Source organism: Capricornis sumatraensis, chromosome 2 (genome assembly GCF_032405125.1).
Source record: "Capricornis sumatraensis isolate serow.1 chromosome 2, serow.2, whole genome shotgun sequence".
NCBI lineage: Eukaryota > Metazoa > Chordata > Mammalia > Artiodactyla > Bovidae > Capricornis > Capricornis sumatraensis.
This window is the reverse complement of record NC_091070.1, coordinates 121,503,317-121,522,762: the sequence shown is the minus strand read 5'-3', so window position 1 is coordinate 121,522,762 and position 19,446 is coordinate 121,503,317. Positions and strand designations below refer to the sequence as shown.

At 36.7% G+C, this 19,446-nt stretch overlaps 1 protein-coding gene across 10 annotated transcripts in view; it reads left to right on the top strand.

Annotated features, from left to right (window-relative positions):
* The window catches only part of RPRD2 (regulation of nuclear pre-mRNA domain containing 2), an 88,523-nt gene that overhangs the window by 50,108 nt on the left and 18,969 nt on the right, over positions 1-19,446 (top strand). For 5 of the 10 annotated variants that reach the window (XM_068964507.1, XM_068964505.1, XM_068964511.1 and 2 more), the window contains exons 3-7: positions 8,518-8,618; positions 9,469-9,546; positions 10,818-10,870; positions 11,413-11,539; positions 12,993-13,168. In XM_068964507.1, the coding sequence (XP_068820608.1) occupies positions 8,518-8,618; positions 9,469-9,546; positions 10,818-10,870; positions 11,413-11,539; positions 12,993-13,168 (535 nt within the window). The remainder of the gene's footprint in view (positions 1-8,517; positions 8,619-9,468; positions 9,547-10,817; positions 10,871-11,412; positions 11,540-12,992; positions 13,169-19,446) is intronic. The other 5 variants (XM_068964508.1, XM_068964506.1, XM_068964514.1 and 2 more) reach the window with 1 other exon arrangement.

The window sequence follows — 19,446 nt, the reverse complement described above, 5'->3', positions numbered from 1 at the left end:
ACAGTTCGTTGGGGGAAAAATGCAGTCTTCAATAAGTGATTCTGGGACATGGGCTTTCTGTGTGGAAGAAATAAAATTAAATGTTAAATGTTTCCCAATACTGTACACAAAAGCATATTCCCAGTGAATTACTCTAATATATAAAACAAAACTTTAAAATGTTAAAAGACAAAGAATATTTTCCTGACTGTAAGGGTTAGTTTAGAAAGCTCTTAAGACCCAAAGAACAGATAATAAAGAAAAGTATAAATTTAATTACATCAAAATGAAACTACATTATAGAAGACACCCTGAAATTAAAGACAAGTGACACACTAGGGAAAACATGTTATAGGCAAATAGAAGATTCATTTTTATAAGTGGGGGTTATTTAGCCTATACAGAGCAGTGCGTTTTTTTATTTTTCTTTGGCTGCTCTGGTGTTTGTCACAGCGTGTGCAGGCTTCCCGTTGCAGAGCGAGGGCTCCGTAGTTGGGGCTCGTGGGCTTCTTCTGTTGCCGGGTGTGGGCTTAGTAGCCCTGCAGTATGAGGGATCTTAGTTCCCTGACCAGGCATCGCACCCGAGTTCCCTGGATTGGAAGGTGGATTCTGATTAAGTGTTGACTACCTGCTGTTTGAGTTGACCCCATTATTTGGTCTTCTGTTTGGTCAGTTGGCAAATATTTATTAAGAAGCTTCAAGATACAGCACATTACTGTGATGATGTACCAGAAATAAGATACTGATAAAGAAAAGCTATTCCCCTGAGTGAGGCACAAGATTATGCTGTTTGGTTCTGGTTAGTTGTTTGGTTTTATGCTGTTCATGTCTGTTGTTGGGTTTTGGCCGCAAGGCTTGTGAGATCCCGGTTCCCCAACCAGGGCTTGAACCTGGGCCCTTGGAGTCCTAACCACTGAACAGCCAGGAAATTTCCTAATTCTGTTTAGTTTAACTCTGATAGCTGGGCACCTCTTCTTACACTCTTCATCAGCTTTGTGCTTTGAAATAATTTATTTTTTTGTTTTAAAAGTGGTCTAAGGCAAGGGTTGTTAGTATACAAAGCATCTATTCAGCATCCTAGCAATTGTGCAAATCAGTCAATTTTTTTGTTACTTACAAGTCAAACAGCAAAGTTTATATTTAATTATTTTATGATGTGTATGTGGTAGTAGTTGTATGTTCTGTAGAAATTGAGGTTGTGATCAGTAATGGCTGAAATAGAGGTCTAGAATCACAAAATAAGTAAAACTGCTATTCTGGATTTTGTTTTAGTTGAATTTGTAAATTCAAGAGATGGTTATATTGTGGGAATTTGAGAGTTCTATGTTCGTATAAATGAAAAACAAATCTAGCCAAGAATTTTAAACCTAACAAATTATCTAGTAAAAATAATTCTACAAATGAAGAAACCTAGTTCCCCAAAGACTTCTTAGTAAAACCAGAAATAAAATGTCTAGTTTCCCCATCTCGTGCTTTGTTTACTATATTTTACCCTAGTCTTATTTATATGATTTTCTAGCAATTGCTATTTCTCCAGCATATTTTACTTGAGGATTTTGTTGAATAGCTGTTGGGACTTCATAATGGTTGGGTTTGAAAATGACAAAGTCTAGTTGTCTTTCATTCATTTACTATTTAGTGAACACTTTGTAGGTGCTGAAGAAGCAACAATAAATGTTACAACCTCTGCAAACAGACATTTACAAATAATTAGGACGACTTCTGGCTGCATGGCCAGCCATCTATTCTGAAGGGTCCTTTTTTATAAAGCAGTCACATTCTTGACAAAATATAAGCCGAACCAGCAACAGTGGACATATTAGAATGGCAGAGCTGACATTAATTAGTATGCCTAGCTTGCTAATACCATGTGACCTGGGCTGTGGAGAGGGAATAAAGAGGTCTTGAGTCATAAATACCCCTGGCTTCCAGTATAGGTTTGTTCTTAACACATTTCCTACTTAGTTCACCAAGAATCTCATAGATCAAACAAAAAAATATGTGCTGACAGTCAAAGGTTGCCAAGTACATTGGGAAGCAAAGCACCGCAAGGAAAATCAGCAGATTTAGATTCCTTCACAGAGCTTCAGAACAGGGCATTTAAGACAGTCATAAAAGATGTTAAAAGAAGATTAAATGGAATAAAATGAACAATGGATAAAATACTTGGACAAAAGAACCAGTAGGAATTCTAGAAAAGAAAAAGATTAAGCTAAAAAATAGTTCTGAAGAAATTAGAATGCAGCAGTAGAGAGAAGGAAGTGGCAAAATGGAGATTAGAATGAGAGGCCTAATGAAAATCAAATGAGAATCCAGAAGGAGAGCACTTCTGAGTTCTTTGAGAGAGGTAGTGGCTGAGAATGCTCTGAAAGTGATTTGAAAAAAAAACAAAACCAGAAACAACAAAGTAAAACATGAATCTTCAAACGATGGGAAACACAACATATGCTAAGCAGGATAAATTAAAAAAAAGTTACACCTAGTCATCCATTCTAATGAAATTACCAAAAAAGATTTTAAAAGCAGCCAAAGAGTTCACACCAACTAGAATGACTGTAATTTAAAAACAAAACTAGAGAATAACAAATGTTAGGATGGGAAAAACTTCTACACTTTTGTAGGAAAGTATAAATGGTGCAGCTGCTATGGAAAAACAGTTTGATGGTTCTTCAAAAAGTTAAACATAGAATTAATATATGATCCAGCAAATCTATTCCTGATTATATACAAAAAAAGAAATGAAAGCAGGAAATTGAATGGATATTTGTACATCCATGTTCATAATAGCACTATTTACAATAACCAGAAGAAGGAACCAGCAAGATTTTCAGATTAGCAGATAAAATATGATATATATATAAAACAGAGTATCATTTAACCTTAAAAAGGAAACAATTCTGACATACGTTACAACATAGATGACTCTTACAAGACATTATGCTGAATGAAACCAATCATAAAAGCACAACTATTGTATGACTGTGTTTATATGAAATAACTGCAGTGGCCAAATTCATAGAAACAGAAGGTACAGTTGTGGTTTGTAGTGAAAATAGGGAGATCTTATTTAATGGATATAGAATTTCAGTTTTTTAGTCTGAACAGTTCTAGAGGTTGATTGCATGGCAGTGTAAATGCACATAATATTACTGAGCTGTACTCTTAAAGTGGTTAAGATGGTAAATTTTATGTTTGTTTTACCACGATTTTTTAAAAAATGATTGATACATAGTATCATATATGATACATAGTATGCATGAATGAACCTTGAAAACATGCTGACATAAGCTAGGCACAAAAGAACAAATTGTATGGTTCCATTTTTATAAAATGTCTTGATTAGGTAAATCCATAGAGACAGAGAGTAGATTAGAAGTTGTCAGGAGTTGAAGGGAAGGAGTAATAGGGAGTTAATTGTTTAATGGGTACAGAGTTTGCTTAGGGCAATGAAAATTTTTGGAAATAGGTTTGGTGATTTTACAACTTTGTGGATATAACGAATGCCACTGCGTTATACATTTAAAAAATGATTAATGGGCTTTCCTGGTGGTCCAGTGGTTAAGAATCCGTCTGCTGATGTAGGTGACACGGGTTTGATCTCCGGTCCAAGAAGATCGCACATGCCACAGGACGATTAGGCCCATGTACCACAACTATTAACCCTGCCCAGCCCCCCCCCAAAAAGACATTAAAATGACTTAAAGAGGAAGACTTGACACCATAAAACTTTAAGAAAACATAGACAGAACATTCTCTGACATAAATGTTTTCTTTAGTCAATATCCCAAGGCAAAAGAAAATAAAAGCAAAACTAAACAAATGGGGTGTAATTAAGCTCAGAAGCTTTTGCACAGCAAAGGAAACCATTAACAGAAAGAAAAGACAACTTATGGACTGGGAGAAAGTATTTGCAAGTAATGTGACTGACAAGGGTTTATTTTCCAGAATATAGCTCATTCAGCTCAATTAAAAAAAAAAAAAACTATCGAAAAATGGACAGAACACTTAAAATTGTGTTTTCTCCAAGGACAACATCCAGATGGCTAACAGGCACCTGAAAAGATACTCAACATCACTGTATTAGAGAAATGCAAGTCAAAACAATAGTGAAGAATCACCTCACACAGAACTGGTCATCATCAAAAAGTCTACAAATAATAAATGCTGGAGAAAGTGTGGAGAAAAAGGAACTCTCCTATAGTGTTAGTGGAACTGTAAATTGGTGCAGCTACTATGGAGAACAGTATAGAAGTTCCTTAAAAATTAAGATACATATTCTCCAGTGTTCATAGCAGCACTGTTTACCACAGCCAAGACATGGAAGCCACCTAAGTGTCCATCAGCAGATGAATGGATAAAGAAGATAGAAGTTATAAATGATACAGTGAATTTATTTACAAAATAAAAACAGATTCACAGGTATAGAAAACAAATTTATGGTTACCAAAGGTGGAAAAGGAATGGATAAATAAGAAGGTTGGGATTAACAGACTCTGCTATATATAAAATGGATAAACAACAAGGTCCTACTGTATAGCACAGGGAACTATATTCGATACCTTGTAATAACCTATAATGGAAAAGAATAGGAAAAAGAATATATATGTGTGTGTATAACCAAAGTACACTGCTTTACACCAGAAATTAAAGCCACATTACAAATCAATTCTTCAATTTTGCCTAAAGAAAAATATATTAGGAAGCCAAATCAAAAGGATCATACGCCATGATTCAGTGTGAGATATATTCCAGGGATGCAAGAGTGGTTCATCTGTAAATCAACATGATAATCACATTAACAAAAAGGAGAATTAAAAAACATGAACATCTTAATAGAGGCAGAAAAAGCACGCGACAAAATTCAACACCCAGTTATAAAAACTCTCAATAAAGTGGGTACAGAAAGAACATCTTTCAGCATAATATTATAGGCAGTATATGACAAATCCACAACTAAAATAATACTCAGTGGTGACGAAATGAGAGTTGTATTTCTAAGAATAGGAACAAAGCAACGATGTATACTCTTGCCATTCTTATTCAGCATAGTATTGGAAATTCTAACCAGAGCAATTAGGCAGGAAAAAGATATAAAAAAGGTATTGGAACAGAAGAAGTATAACTGTCACTATTTGTGGGTGACATGATTTTATATAGTTGTTGTTTAGTCACTTAATCAAATGTCCAGTTTTAGTGATCTCGTGGACTGTAGCCCACTAGGTTCCTCTGTCCTTGGAATTTCCCAGGGATTGACTCTGTGTCTCCTCCATTGCAGGCAGATTCTTTACCGTTGAGCCACCAGGGAAGCCATAATTTTATATAGAGAAAATTCTAAAAACTCCACCAAAAGCCTATTCAAAACAATAAACAAATACAGTTAAGTTTTAGTGTACAGAATCAATACACAAAAATCAGTTTCATTTCTGTGTTAACAGTGAGATAGCAGAAAAGCAAATTAGGAGAAAGAACAATCCCATTTAGAATCACAACAAAAAAGAATGAAATACCTAGGATAAACTTAATCAAGGAGGTGAAAGACCTGTGCACTGAAAACTATAAGACATTATTGAAAATAACTGATGATACAAATAAATGGAAAGATATTTCAAGCTCATGGATTGAAAGAATTAACATTGTCAAGTGTTCATATTACCTAAAGCAATCTATCGGTTCAGTGCAATCCCTATCAAAATCCAAAGGGTATTTTCCACCAAAATAGAAAAGAAATTCTAAAATTTATATGAAACCACAAAAGAACCTGAATAGCCAAAGCAATACTGAGAAAAAAGAACACAAAACTATAGGCATCACACACCCTGATATCTAATGATACTACAAAGCCACAATAACAAAAACCAGCATGGTATTGATAGAAAAACAGATACATTGATCAATGAAACAGAATTGAAAGTCCAGAAATCTATGCATTTATGTACAACTAATTTACAGCAGAGATGCAAAGAATATACAATGGGGAAAGCTGGTCTCTTCAGTAAATGGTGGGGTAAGAAACAAGAGCAACATAAAAAAGCTAAACTAGGCCACTGGACTCATACTGTACACAAAAATTAACTCAAAATGAATTAAAGACTTATTGTAAGATCTGAAACCATGAAACTCCTAGAAGAAACCATAGGCTGTACATGCTGACATTGGTCTTAACATTATTTTTCTGGATATGTCTGCTCAGGCAAGCAGTATAAAAGGAAAAATAAACAAATGGGACTACATCAAACTAAAAAGTTTCTGTACAACAAGGAAAACCATCAATAAAACACAAACAATAGCCTACTGAATGGGAGAAGAGATCTGCAAGTCAAATATCTGAGAAGGGGTTAATACCCAAAATATAAACAACCTGTACAACTCAACAACAGAAAAACCAATAACTTGCCTTAAAAAATGAGCAGAGGAGCTGAATGGATATTTTTTCCAGAGAAGATATACAAATGGCCAATAGGCAGATGATGTTGAACATTACGAATTGTTAGGGAAATGAAAAAAACCACAGTGAGATAGATAGTCATTAGAATGACTGTTTTCAAAAAGGCATGAAATAACAAGTGTTTGAGAGGATTTGAAAAAAATGGAATCCTCATACACTGCTGGTGGGAGTCTAAATCCATGCAGCCACTGTGGAAAACAGTATGGAGATTCCTCAAAAAATTAAGAATAAAACTACCGTATGGTCTGAGTATTTATACCAAGAATACAAAAGTACTGATTGGAAAAGATTTATGCACCCCTGTGTCCATCACAGCATTATTTACAATAGCTAAGATATGAAAACATCGTAAGTGTCCATGGATGGTTGAATGGATAAAGAAAAATGTGATACACACACACACACACACACACACACACACAATGAAGTACCACTCAACCGTTTAAAAAAAAAGATGATCTCTTTCCCTTCGGCGTGCCACTGAAGATCCTGGTATTGCCATGGGCCACCTCCCTGCCCCGTGTTACCAGTATTGTAAGAACAAGCCTAACCAAAGTCCTGCTTCTGCCGAGGTATCCCTAATGCTAAGATCCGCATCTTTGGCTTGGGGCGTAAGAAGGCCAAAGTGGATGAGTTCCCACTCTGTGGCACATGGTGTCAGATGATTATGATCAGCTCTCCTCTGAAGCCCTGGAGGCTGCCCGTGTTTATGCCAACAAGTACATAGTGAAAAGCTGTGGCAGAGATGGTTTTCACATCCGGAGTGCGGCTCCACCCCTTTCATGTCATCCACATCAACAAGATGTTGTCTTGTGCTGGAGCTGATAGACTCCAGTTAGGTATGCTGTCCCCTCCTTAATCACGCTCGCCAATAAATGCCAGATGGCTGTGGGGTCAATCCATCCCTAATCGTGGTCCCCTGGATAGATGGTGGGCCCTGCACACGAGCATCAGCGCTGTCCCCTCCTTAATCATGCTCACCAATAAATGCTATTTCCTGTCAAAAATAAAATTTAAAAAATGAAATCTTGCCATTTGTGATAACACAAATGGACCTTGAGGATACTATGCTAAGTGAAATAAGTCAGGTAAAGAAAGAGGTACTTTACGTTTTCACTCACATATAGAATGTGTTTTAAAAATTAAAAATAAAAATAAATAACCAAACACACACACACACATAGATACAGAGGACCAACTAGTGGTTACCAGAGTGGGAAGGTGGTAAAGTATGAAATGGATAAAGGGAGTCAGCTGTATGGTGATGGATGGAAAATTAAACTTTGATTATGAGTATGCTCATGAATGTATACAGACATAGAAATATAAGGTACTCATGAAACTTATAAACCAGTATTAAAGTTCAATATGTCATCCATAACCTCATTTATGTTACCAATTAAAAGTGTTGAACAAGACTTTTTTTAAAATTTTAGCCCTAGACATCGGAAAAAAGTGTTTTAAAATAAACATGAAAAGACATTTGGAAAATAATTTTTAAATTAATTTTTATTTATTTTTGGCTGTGCTGGGTGTTTGTTGTGGTGCACAGGGTCTTCATTGCTGTGCACTCTTTCTCTAGTTGCAGTGGGTGAGAGCTACTCTAGAAGTGGTACGCGGCCTGCTCCTTGCAGTGACTTCTCTTGTTGCAGAACAGGGCTCTAGGGCATGTGGGCTTAGATGCCCCACAGCATGTGGGATCTTAGTTCCCAGACCAGGGATGGAACCCTGTTTCCCTGCATTGGGCTTCCCTGGTGGCTCAGCTGGTAAAGAATCTGCCTGCAGTGTGGGATACCTGGGTTCGATCCCTGGGTTGGGAAGATTCCCCTGGAGAAGGGAAAGGCTACCAACTCCAGTATTCTGGCCTGGAGAATTCAATGGACTGTAGAGGCCACGGGGTCAGAAAGAGTTGGATACAACTGAGTGACTTTCACTTTCAGTTTCCCTTTCCCCTGCATTAGCAGGTGGATTCTTAACCACTGGACCATGAGGTAAGTCCCTGGAAAATAATTTTGTTGACAACTTTATTTTCAGATTTCTAGTTTGAGACGCAAATTTAACATTTTTATATCTCACTTTTTCTTTCTTCTCAGGGATCCATCTGTCTCTAAATCTGTAGAACGAATCTTTAAAATCTGGGAAGATAGAAATGTATACCCAGAAGAAATGATTATGGCATTAAGAGAAGCTTTGAGTAAGTATCCTTTTTCTCCGAAAAGAAAGATTGAGTCATTATTCAGTCTTTAAAATTATATATATTTTACAGATCTAGTCTTTTTGCTTATTAATGAAAGACAAAGTTTGGGATATGGCCCTATTTGTTTAAAATTAAATAACTGTGCAAATCTGTTTGCATTAATTTAAGTAGAATGGTTTGGAGAGGGTTGAATTTTGTTTTTTTTTTTACTAAGAAAAGGCAAGCATATTAAGTGATGATCATTAATTAATTTTCTGCATTTGTTTTACTTTGAGTGCTTTAAACTACTCATCTTTTGTGTTCAATAATTACTGCCCTGTCCTCTTACTTTTGGGAGAATTTTTAGACAAGGTTTCAGTTTTCACTGAATTATTTGATACATTAATCATATGTTGGTATTCTTCAGTCTCTTGATTTAGATTTGCAATAGGTTTTGTACAGGGGTGTTTTAAATTATTTAGTTTCTATGTATTAGATTCATGTGATAAAATCAGTGAGTAGAAGTTGATGATATCTGATACCAGGACTGTTATTTGACTAGAAATTTGCTTTAAAAATAGCATCTTCTAAGAAGCTGTTAAATTCTTCATTTGAATGAGTTACCTAGTGTTTTTAAACTTCCTACCCTATTCTTCTCCAAATTAGTTATTTCTGTGATACGGAAATCATATTTATTTGACAGCTTCTTAGATCTGGTGGGTATTTTTATCTTTTTATAAAAATAAAAGAAAAGCAAAGAAAGAAACAACACACAGTCTCGGATTGCCTTTTTTCAACTTTGACACTGAAGTGGACAGACAGAACAGCTTCCCATAACGCCAGATTGCAAAACTGAAATGTTTTCCAGGTACCACTTTCAAATCTCAGAAGCAGCTGAAAGAAAATCTGAACAAACAACCGAATAAGCAGTGGAAGAAATCACAAAGTAAGGAACAAAATCTCAACTAATATAAATTACCTCCTCTTTTTGGAGCAGAAGAAAATGTAGACCATTTGACATCGTACCTGGCATAAACCATGGGCAAGCCTGTGTTTTCCAGGCCTGGGAGGCTCCCAGTGACTTACACTAACCAAGCCATCATGGAGTTACTTCTTTAAAAAAATAAAAATAAAACTACCTTTAAACAAAGGAAATGCAGAAAAAGGGTTTAAATGTGTGAAGATTCAAGAGTAGTTGGGGGATTGGAAGAAGAAAAAAATACATGATAGTGCCCAGGGTAACTTTAAGGTTCAAAGCTATATGAAGTTAGAGGCAGCTGGCATTAAACAACAGAGCTGAAGAGGAGACTAGGCGTTAAGAAGCATTTCTGTGGGAGCCATGAAATCCTTCAGATTTGGGGAGATACTCTACCAGATTAGACATGGGCCTCAAATCCTGGCCAGAAGCCATTCTCTTAACAGGAGCTCCTGTTGTGTTTATCATGTTTATCCAGCATGAGATCACGGGAGTGGAATACTGCATGTGATAGGCTGCTGTGGGCCAAACTGAGGAATATTGAGAAAGATTTGAAGGTGTGGAGGGAACAAGGTAAAAGACAGAATTGGGAGGTGAAACAAGACACTTGGGATGGTTTTGCTCCAGCAAGCATGTGATATTCATCATGATTAAGGGAGTCCTTTCACATCCTTTTGGTCATAAGTTGCATGCTTAGGAACAGCAAGAGTCATCATTTCAGCCAAAGTTCAACCACAGTAGTATTGTACCTAGAACTTTTCCTGCCTGTTTTTGCTTTGAATTGAGTCAGCAGAAAAAGCAAATCTAAAACTAAATATATAGGAATAGAGTTGATGCTTGGAAGTAAATTTTCTTCAGCCAGTGATCAGAATTAATTGGATGTCCTGCTCCTAGACACTCTTAATTTGAGGTGTTAAGATCCTGTTCCACTCAGTCAGAATAGGCAGAAAGATACTTCATGTATCTCCAAGTCAGTAATTCTAGGACTTCAGACTTACAGGGTATGTTGGAGGTAAGTAGGTTAAACCTGTCTAAATAGTACATATTTTTATACTGACCATGCTTGGGAGTTTTCAATTTACATATCCACTATATGTTCTCAGAGTTATACTGTGATTTAAATGTGCATGTTTGACATATATTCAAAGAATATATACCCTCAACTATAAAGCTGAAAATTTTCTTAAATAGTCAACATTTTTTGTCTATATTCTTAAATAACCTTTTGTTTCATTCAACAGCATCCACGAATCCAAAAGCCGCTCTCAAGTCTAAGATAGTTGCTGAATTTCGAGTAAGTTACAGAATATGTCCCATGTGCCAAAGTGTTATCCAACCCTTTTGTGTTATAGTTTTATGTATAGTTCACCCTGTAAGATTTCTTTTTATTGAATTATGCATCCATTATATTTTAAACATATTGAAACTCTCAAAAACTCAAAAGTTTCATCTGTATGCCAGCTGAAGTCTGTATTAAACCTCAAAGAAGGTGTTCTTCTTCCTATGAAACTACTAAATTAAAATTTGCTTAAAGTTAACATCATAAGACTATCTAATTCAAATTGAAAGAAGAGATAAATGGATCTTTGCCTGTTTCAATCTTAACTTTATATCCATAAATTAACTTTGAATAACATGAAAAAGATCTTTTAAAGTATATAACTGAAAATATGGTTTTGATACAAGAATTGATGTTGATATCCCTGATTATGAGGAAATATGAAGGCTTTTGCTTCTCATGGTTTTGTTAGGTTTTAGTCATGTTTTACTTTGATGTAGAAAGATAGAGTAAGAGGATGATTTCATAAATGAAGTATGACCCTGGTCCTTGTTCAGTCTCAGGCCCTCATTGAAGAGCTGTTGCTGTATAAGCGCTCAGAAGATCAGATAGAACTGAAAGAAAAACAGCTGTCAACCATGAGGGTGGATGTGTGCAGCACAGAAACTCTCAAGTGCTTAAAAGGTAATCTTACATCCTTCTAAATAGAATAAGTCAGGTTCTCTTTCCAGATGTGTCATTTCAAGTAATCAGACTGCCTGCTTCCATAAAGAGAACCTCAGGCTGTAGAGAACTGTTGGGGCACCTGTTTACCAGGTGGTGATTTCATGCATGTCAGTTTCATAAATAAATTCCTAGCCTGCAGATTGTACACCTTGAACAGTGTTACATGCCACTTACATCTCCATTAAGTTGGAGAAAAATTAAAAAAAAATTTTTAAATAAGCATATTCTATCCTTTTCCCCACTTCTAGTCCTTTCTTGATGTATCAGGCTATGATGGAGGTGTATTTCATGTGTATGATCATGTGGTTTGTGTTCACTCTTCAGTAAGGCCACTGTAGGGAACTCCCTGGCAGTTTCAGTGGTTAGAACGTGGTGCTTTCACTGATGTGGGCCTGGGTTCGACCACTGGTCAGGTAACCAAGATCCTGCAAGCCAAACAGCACAGCCCAAATAAATAAATAAGGTCACTATAATACCTCATAAAGTCTAGTCACTTTCTTTCCCTTACATTGTAGATTATAAATAATAATCATATTGATTTATTAGAATGTGAATCACATGAAAGTAGAAATTATCCTTATTTGTTCTTCGAGTATCCTAGTTCCTAGAGCAATACCTGGTATGTAATAAATACTTGATAAATATTTTTGAAATAGTAAATAAATAGCTACCAAACTATTTGTTGTGGTACCTATTTTGTTCTTGTACCATGCTTTAAATTGAACATATATTATCTACTTTAATCCTCAGAACAACCCAGAAGCATGTTAAAAACCTCCACTTTGTACATAAGAAATCTGAGACTTCATAAGGAGATAAGAAACTTGCCCAAGTTCCACAGCTAATAAAATGCAGAGCCTAAATTTATATCTATACTTAAGGCCATAGTCCAGCATCACTGGGCAAAAAGTACTTAGGAGAATAAGTAAAAGTTGGTAATGTCACTGTTGTTGAAAAACAATTCATGGTACTTTTCTGATTGCAAGTTACCAAGGATCTTCTTCAGATAGGAAAGAATTTCTAAGCGTGATACACATAGAGGTCACTTTACTTTTTTGAGCCTCTGTTTCTTCCAAAAAGGGATACATCTTATTATAATAGTGTAAAAGTCAATGGTATATATAAAAAAAAACTTAATGGTGTGTAAGTGTATAGAATTGAGCCTCATTCCATTATTCCTAAGTAGCAGTGTGACATCAGATTTGTGAATTAAAGCAATCAGCAAACTTCATTTAGTTGAACTTTATCTTAATTACAGGTGCCTTCATGATGCACTCTTACTTCAATCTAGCAGGATCACATGAAACGTTTAAATAATCTGTTTGATTTTTTTGTGTGGTTTAGGGAAGCTTCTTTGAGGTGTAACTATGAGACTGAGAATATTATAGAATACTTCCTCTTGTTATTTTAGATAAGACAGGTGGGAAGAAATTCTCCAAAGAATTTGAAGAGGCAAGTGCCAAGCTGGAGGAATTTGTGAATGGACTGGATAAGCAGGTGAAAAATGGGCCCTCGTTAACAGAAGCACTGGAAAATGCTGGAATTTTCTATGAAGCACAGTACAAAGAAGTAAAAGTGGTGGCCAATGTAAGTAACGATTAGTACTGTCTTACATCAGTTGCTGTCTGTATATCTGTGACTGTTTATAGGTATTATGTAACTCTATAGGGATAAGCATTATTATCTCTAGTTCACAGATGAAGAAGTTACTTAGTAACCTTGTACAAGGTTGTAATATAGCTAGCAAGTGAAGGCATCTGAATTAAGACCGAGGTCTTTCTGAGGGCTTCCTTGGTGGTACAGTGGTTGAGACTCTGTGCTCCCCATGCAGGGGGCCTGGGTTCGATCCCTGGTCAGGGGACTGGATCCCACATGCTACAAATAAGAATTCCATATCGCAACTGGAGATTCCCACATGGTGCAACTAAAGACCTGATGCAACCAAATAAATAAATCTTAAAAAACGAAATACCTAGGTCTTTCTGATGCTAAAGACCATTAAGCTTTGCTAAAGCCTTATGTCTCAGTTTTTCAGTGGCTATGTGCCAAGTTACTATTACAGGATATAAAATTGGGCAGAAGTATGTATACTTTTTTTTTTTAACCCAGAAAGCTACATGGAAATGTTGTTACTGAATTTCATCAACTCAGTTAAGGACCCTCTTTTTCCCCACCTCAGCTGGAAGAGGAATTGACATTTGGACATTCGTCTGTAATGGCTCCTGAAAGAAAGAAACTGTTTTGTACTTTTTTTTTTCAGTTTTAATCACTATACACGGTTATAGAGGGGCTTTCCAGGTGGCACTAGTGGTAAAGAATTTACCTGCCAATGCAGGAGACATGGGTTCAATCCCTGGGTCAAGAAGATCCCCTGGAGGAGGAAATGACAACCAACTCTAGTGTTCTTTCCTGGAAAATAGACAGTGGAGCCTGTGGGCTACATACAGTCCATGGGGTCATGGAGTCAGACACAACTGAGCATGCATGCACACATGGTTATTAAAGTATATAATTCTTTAATTAGTATTATTTTTTTGGCCACACTGTGGAGCTTTTGGAATCTTAGTTCCCCATCCAGGTATTGAACCCATGCCCTTGGGAGTGAAAACTCTTGAGTCCTAACCACCGGACCCGCAGGGAATTCCCAGTATATAATTCTTCATATCCAATGAATCCCACTTCTTAGATGCCGTTTCTTTTAACTCATTTAGCTGTTTTTTCTGGTATTTACCTCTATATTTCTGAATAATGTACTCATATTATTCTTTCTTGATTTATACTGTATAAGAAATATTCACTGGGACTTTAGCAGTCCAGTGGTTAAGATGCCATTCTTCCATTGCAGCGGACATGGGTTTGATCCCTGGTTTGGGGAACTAAGATCCCACCTGCTATGGGGTGTGACCAAAAATAAAAGAAAAAAGGCAATATCTGTTAACTTCTTCGTCTGACAAATGAAGATTTAGCTTATAGTCACCTCCCTACCCTCTTCTCCCAGTATCATTATAACTTTAAAATCTGTGGATTATCCTGTAATTTGAAATACTAAATTTTCTATTTTTTTGAGTACTTACTCTAGGTTTCCCACTTTGTAAAATGAAAATAATAATATTCCTATTCTTTCCCATTATTTTCTTTTGTCCCTTCAGTTTCTCAGCATCACTAAACTATACTTTTACATTTTCTGGGTTGATAATACTTACATTCCACCCTATAATTATAATTAACTCTTCTTTGCTTTAAAGGCTGAAAATTACTAAGCAAAACATTCACCATAACTGTGTGAACATTGTTCACTACAAGGTCTTATAGTAACTCTGGTTATAGTAGAGAGTTTTTATATTTTTCCTATAATTTCTGTTTTTCTTGCATTGTTTGCCTTTAGCTTTTTTTTTTTTCTTGTCTCTAGATTCTGTATCCCATCAAATATTCCAAATCCATGTTTTCCCCCAGAGACCTTCCTGTCAGACCTTGTATTCTGTTCTGTGTTAGGTCTCTAGATCTCATCCTAGGACTGTTCTTTTCTGCTTTTCTGAGCTGAGGCCTCTATTTGCCAATTTCCATGTCTTCTTTTCTTGGTTTTCTCTCCTGTTTTGCTGGAGTATATCCTCTATTAATTTCCCCAAAGAAGAGTTTGTGAAGGATGACTTTTCTGGGTCTCTCTATTTTAAAATATCTTTATTCTGTTTTTACATTTGCTCTGATAGGTTGGCTGGTTGAAAATCACTTTCCCTCACAGCTTAAAAAGCATTAGTCCATTGTCATTAATGTTGTAGATATGAAATCTTTGCAAGGTCTTTGTAGGTGAATCTTTTTTCTCTGTGGAAGCATTTAGGGATAGTTTTTGTGATGTTCTGACATTTTGCAATGATACATTTACAGGTGAGGTTTTGTTTTGCATTCATTATGGGTTAGTTGGAGGGCTTTTTCAGCCTGAAGACTGTTATTCTTTAATTCTGAGATAATTTCTGTATCTCCTTTTTCTTGAAAATTGATTAATCAAATGTTAGACCTCCTAGATTGCTCCTCTAGGTGTTCTACGTTTTTCATGTTTCATCAACCTTAATCTTTTTGTTCTGCTTTCTGGAAGATCTAGAGTCTTTTTCCTTCCTCTAGTTAACTTGATTTTTCTCTTTTATGATTCTGACTTTCTTAAAAATCAGATAATATCTTTTTTGTCTATTCATATTTAAGAATGAGGTATGAAAAAATTGATTGGGAAAGCTCTCTGTACATAGATAGGAATTATCTGAATTTATCCCAAGTATAGTAAAGTCTGTAGATAAGGAGCTGGCTGTTAGGGTGGGAGGAGTCCTAAATGTCAGAAGGCTGGAATCTTTTTGCCAGGATACTGTAACTCTTTAGAGAAGAACTCATTTTTTTTTGCCTGGGGCATAGTGCCTTACCTGCCACATCAGGATTGCAGAGGAGTTGGTATTGAATGTTTGGTATTCACACTTTTAATTTCTAATTTCAACCCCTGTATTCATTCCACTTTTTTATACTCATCATTTCTTGGATCAAAACTTCTCAGGGATTCTGCAAGACAGATTCTTCCCCAGGTGTAACTTCCTTTCTGCATATTCCTAACCTCATTTTTCTCTGCCCTCACTTCTTACGCCTCATCACTTCTTACTCTTACAACTCGTTCTGTTTTCTAAAAACTTATAGAAACCTTTTTCTCAGGTGTGCTGGTGGTTTATACTTCTGTGTTGCGTTACTAGTCGTTTATAGGTGTTCCAGGAGGAAGAGACACTAAATGGGAGTGGTCAGTTTACCATTTTTACTCAGAAGGCCATTTTATGATTTTTGAGTAGTGAACCATCATCACTTATTTATGAAATTGTATAAAATGATTTAGTGTGCTTTGGAGGATCCACAGCAAATGGCTGGGAGAAGTTTATTCAGCTAACAGTCATTCCAACTCTTTGCTAAATCATGTCCAACTTTTTGCAACCCCATGGACTGCAGCCTGCCTGGCTCTTCTGCCCATGGGATTTCCCAGGCAAGAATACCGGAGTGGATTGCCATTTCCTTCTCCAAGGGATCTTCCCGACCCAGTGGCTCCTGCATTGCAGACAGATTCTTTACCACTGAGCCAGCAAAGAAGCCCTTCATTGAGCACACGCAATTGCAATTCTGTATAATAAAAACTGTAGTAAAGGTAACTCTAGGGTGGTAGGAGAACAGATTGAATAGGTACTTGAGCTAATTTGGGAGTGGGGATCGGGAATATGGAGAAAATTTTTCCCAAAAGGAGCTAAACTCTGAAGTTGCAGTAATTAGCTAAATGAAAGCTCTTATTCTCATTCTCAAGCATGGGAATAAAAGTGAGCATGGCAAAATTGGTGGGCCTGAAAGTCGTTTCTTATAGGTGAGCATTTATGAGGAAGTGATAAATAAAACTGGAGAGGGAGTCAAGAACATGGTCCTGAAAGGTGTATGTTTATTCTGAGGTCTTTGAATTTTACCCTGAAAGCAGTGGCAAACAGTTGTAGCATTTTAATTTTGCTAGTGATGTGATCAGGTTTGCATTTTAGAATCAAGATAGCAGAATGGAGAATAGGAGACTATTAGAGCCAGGGAGGGAGAAGGCAGTGGCACCCCACTCCAGTACTCTTGCCTGGAAAATCCCATGAACGGAGGAGCCTGGTAGGCTGCAGTCCATGGGATCACTAAGAGTCGAACACACTGAGTGACTTTACTGTTAACTTTTATGCATTGGAGAAGGAAATGGCAACCCACTCCAGTGTTCTTGCCTGGAGAATCGGATGGGCAGAGGAGCCTGGTAAGCTGCAGTCCGTGGGGTCGTGAAGAGTTGGAAACGACTGAGCAACTTCACTTTCACTTTTCACTTTCATGCATTGGAGAAGGAAATGGCAACCCACTCCAGTGTTCTTGCATGGAGAATCCCAGGGACAGGGGAGCCTAGTGGGCTGCCATCTGTGGCGTCACACAGGGTCGGACACGACTGAAGCGACTTAGCAGCAGCAGCAGCAGAGCCAGGGAGACAAGTGAGTAGGTTATTTAAATAATCTGGGTTGACTTATATGGAAACACTTAAACCTTTAAACGATATTTTCAAAAAGATTTTGACCACAGAAAGAAAGATTTTACATGGAAACTGAGAGCTACGGCATGTGTATGCACACATACAGTTAAAATTTCACAAAATAAAACTTGCTCTTGTTATATGCAATACACTGGGAGAGTTTCTTTTATATTATTTCATTTCCTGTACTTATTCTTATTTTTAAGATGAATATTTATTTATTTAGACTTTTTTTTTTTTTTTACCGTGCTTGGTCTTTGTTGCTGCACGTGGGCTTTCTCTAGTTTCGGTGAAACAGGGCTGCTCTTTGTTGCAGTGTGCAGGCTTCCCATTGCAGTGGCTTCTCGTTGCAGAGCATGGGCTCTAGAGCCACGGTCTCAGTAGTTGTGATACACAGGCTTAGTTGCCCCATGGCATGTGGAAGCTTCCTGCATCAGGGGTCGAACCCATGTTCCCTGCAGGACTAGCAGGAAACAATAGTAAAATTTCCTTCCCGGAAATCTTTATGCCATTGTTAACTGTTTTTACTTACGTATATTTTGTATAATTTTTATTATTTTTCTTAAGCAGTCAGTAGACTTTTAAAGAAATTAAGGGGAAAAGAGTCCTCTGTATTTACCATTTCTGTTATTTTTCATTCCTTTTTGCGAATCCATATTTCCATCTAAGATCATTTTCCTTCAGCCTAAAGTCTAACATTTCTTGTAATGCACAACTGTTGGTGATGAACTTCTCAGTTTTTAATTTTAAAAATGTCTCTATTTTACATTTTTGAGAAAAAAATTGGCATTTTTTTTTCTTTCATTACCAAAAAATGTTCCTTTACCTGTCTTCCCTTGTTGTAATGAGAAGACAGCTGTGCCTAGATTTCTTCTTTCTAGTTATCCTGCTGCAGAGGGATAAAGAGGGTTCATTGAGCATTTTGGATCTGTGGTTTGATACTGTTAATCAATTTTAGAGCCTGTTCAACTATTATCTTCTAAAATATTTCTTCTTTTTCATTCCTCTTCCTTCTGGGACTCCAGTTATATATCCCATGTGTTCTTAGGTTTCTGCTCTTTCATTCCTTTTTCTCACTGGACTAGTTTTTGGGTACTTAATATTTGTTCTTGTTTAGTTGCCAAGTTGTGGCCAACTCTTTGAGATCCCATGGACTGTGGCCTGCTAGGCTCCTCTGTCCGTGGGATTTCCCCGGCAAGATTACTAGAGTGGGTTACCATTTCCTTCTCCAGGGGATCTTCCCAACCCAGGAGCTGAACCCACGTCTGCTGCATTGGCAAGTGGATTCTTTACCACTGAGCCACCAGGGAAGCACTTGTCTTCAGATATTCTTTATTCCACTGAGTGAAGTCTGCTGTATCTTTCAGTTCTAGAATTTTCATTTGGTTCTTTCTTAGAGTTGCTTTTCTTTGTTGAGATTTCTAATCTAGTCATCTGTTCTTCATCTTTTCCTAAAAGTTTTTCAATGTATTTGTAATTACTGTCTTAAAAACCTTATATATTATAGTATCTGGGTCATCTCTAGGTATACTATTGACTGTTGTTTTATGATCTGTGTGTGCGTGTATACTTTAATCTATATATTGTCTCTTTGCATGTCTAAGAATTTATTTTATAGGAGACATTTTGAGTGATACTTGTGGAAACTCTGAATTGTGTCATTTTCCTTTAACAAATTTTTTTTCCCTGGCAATGAGTTAAATTATCTGTGGCTTACTATGATGTAAAGGCTTTGGTTTTAGGCTTTATTAGGGTGGGTTTGTTTGGACATGGTCCTTAGTCTTTGAACATGGTCCTTACTCCTAATCCATGG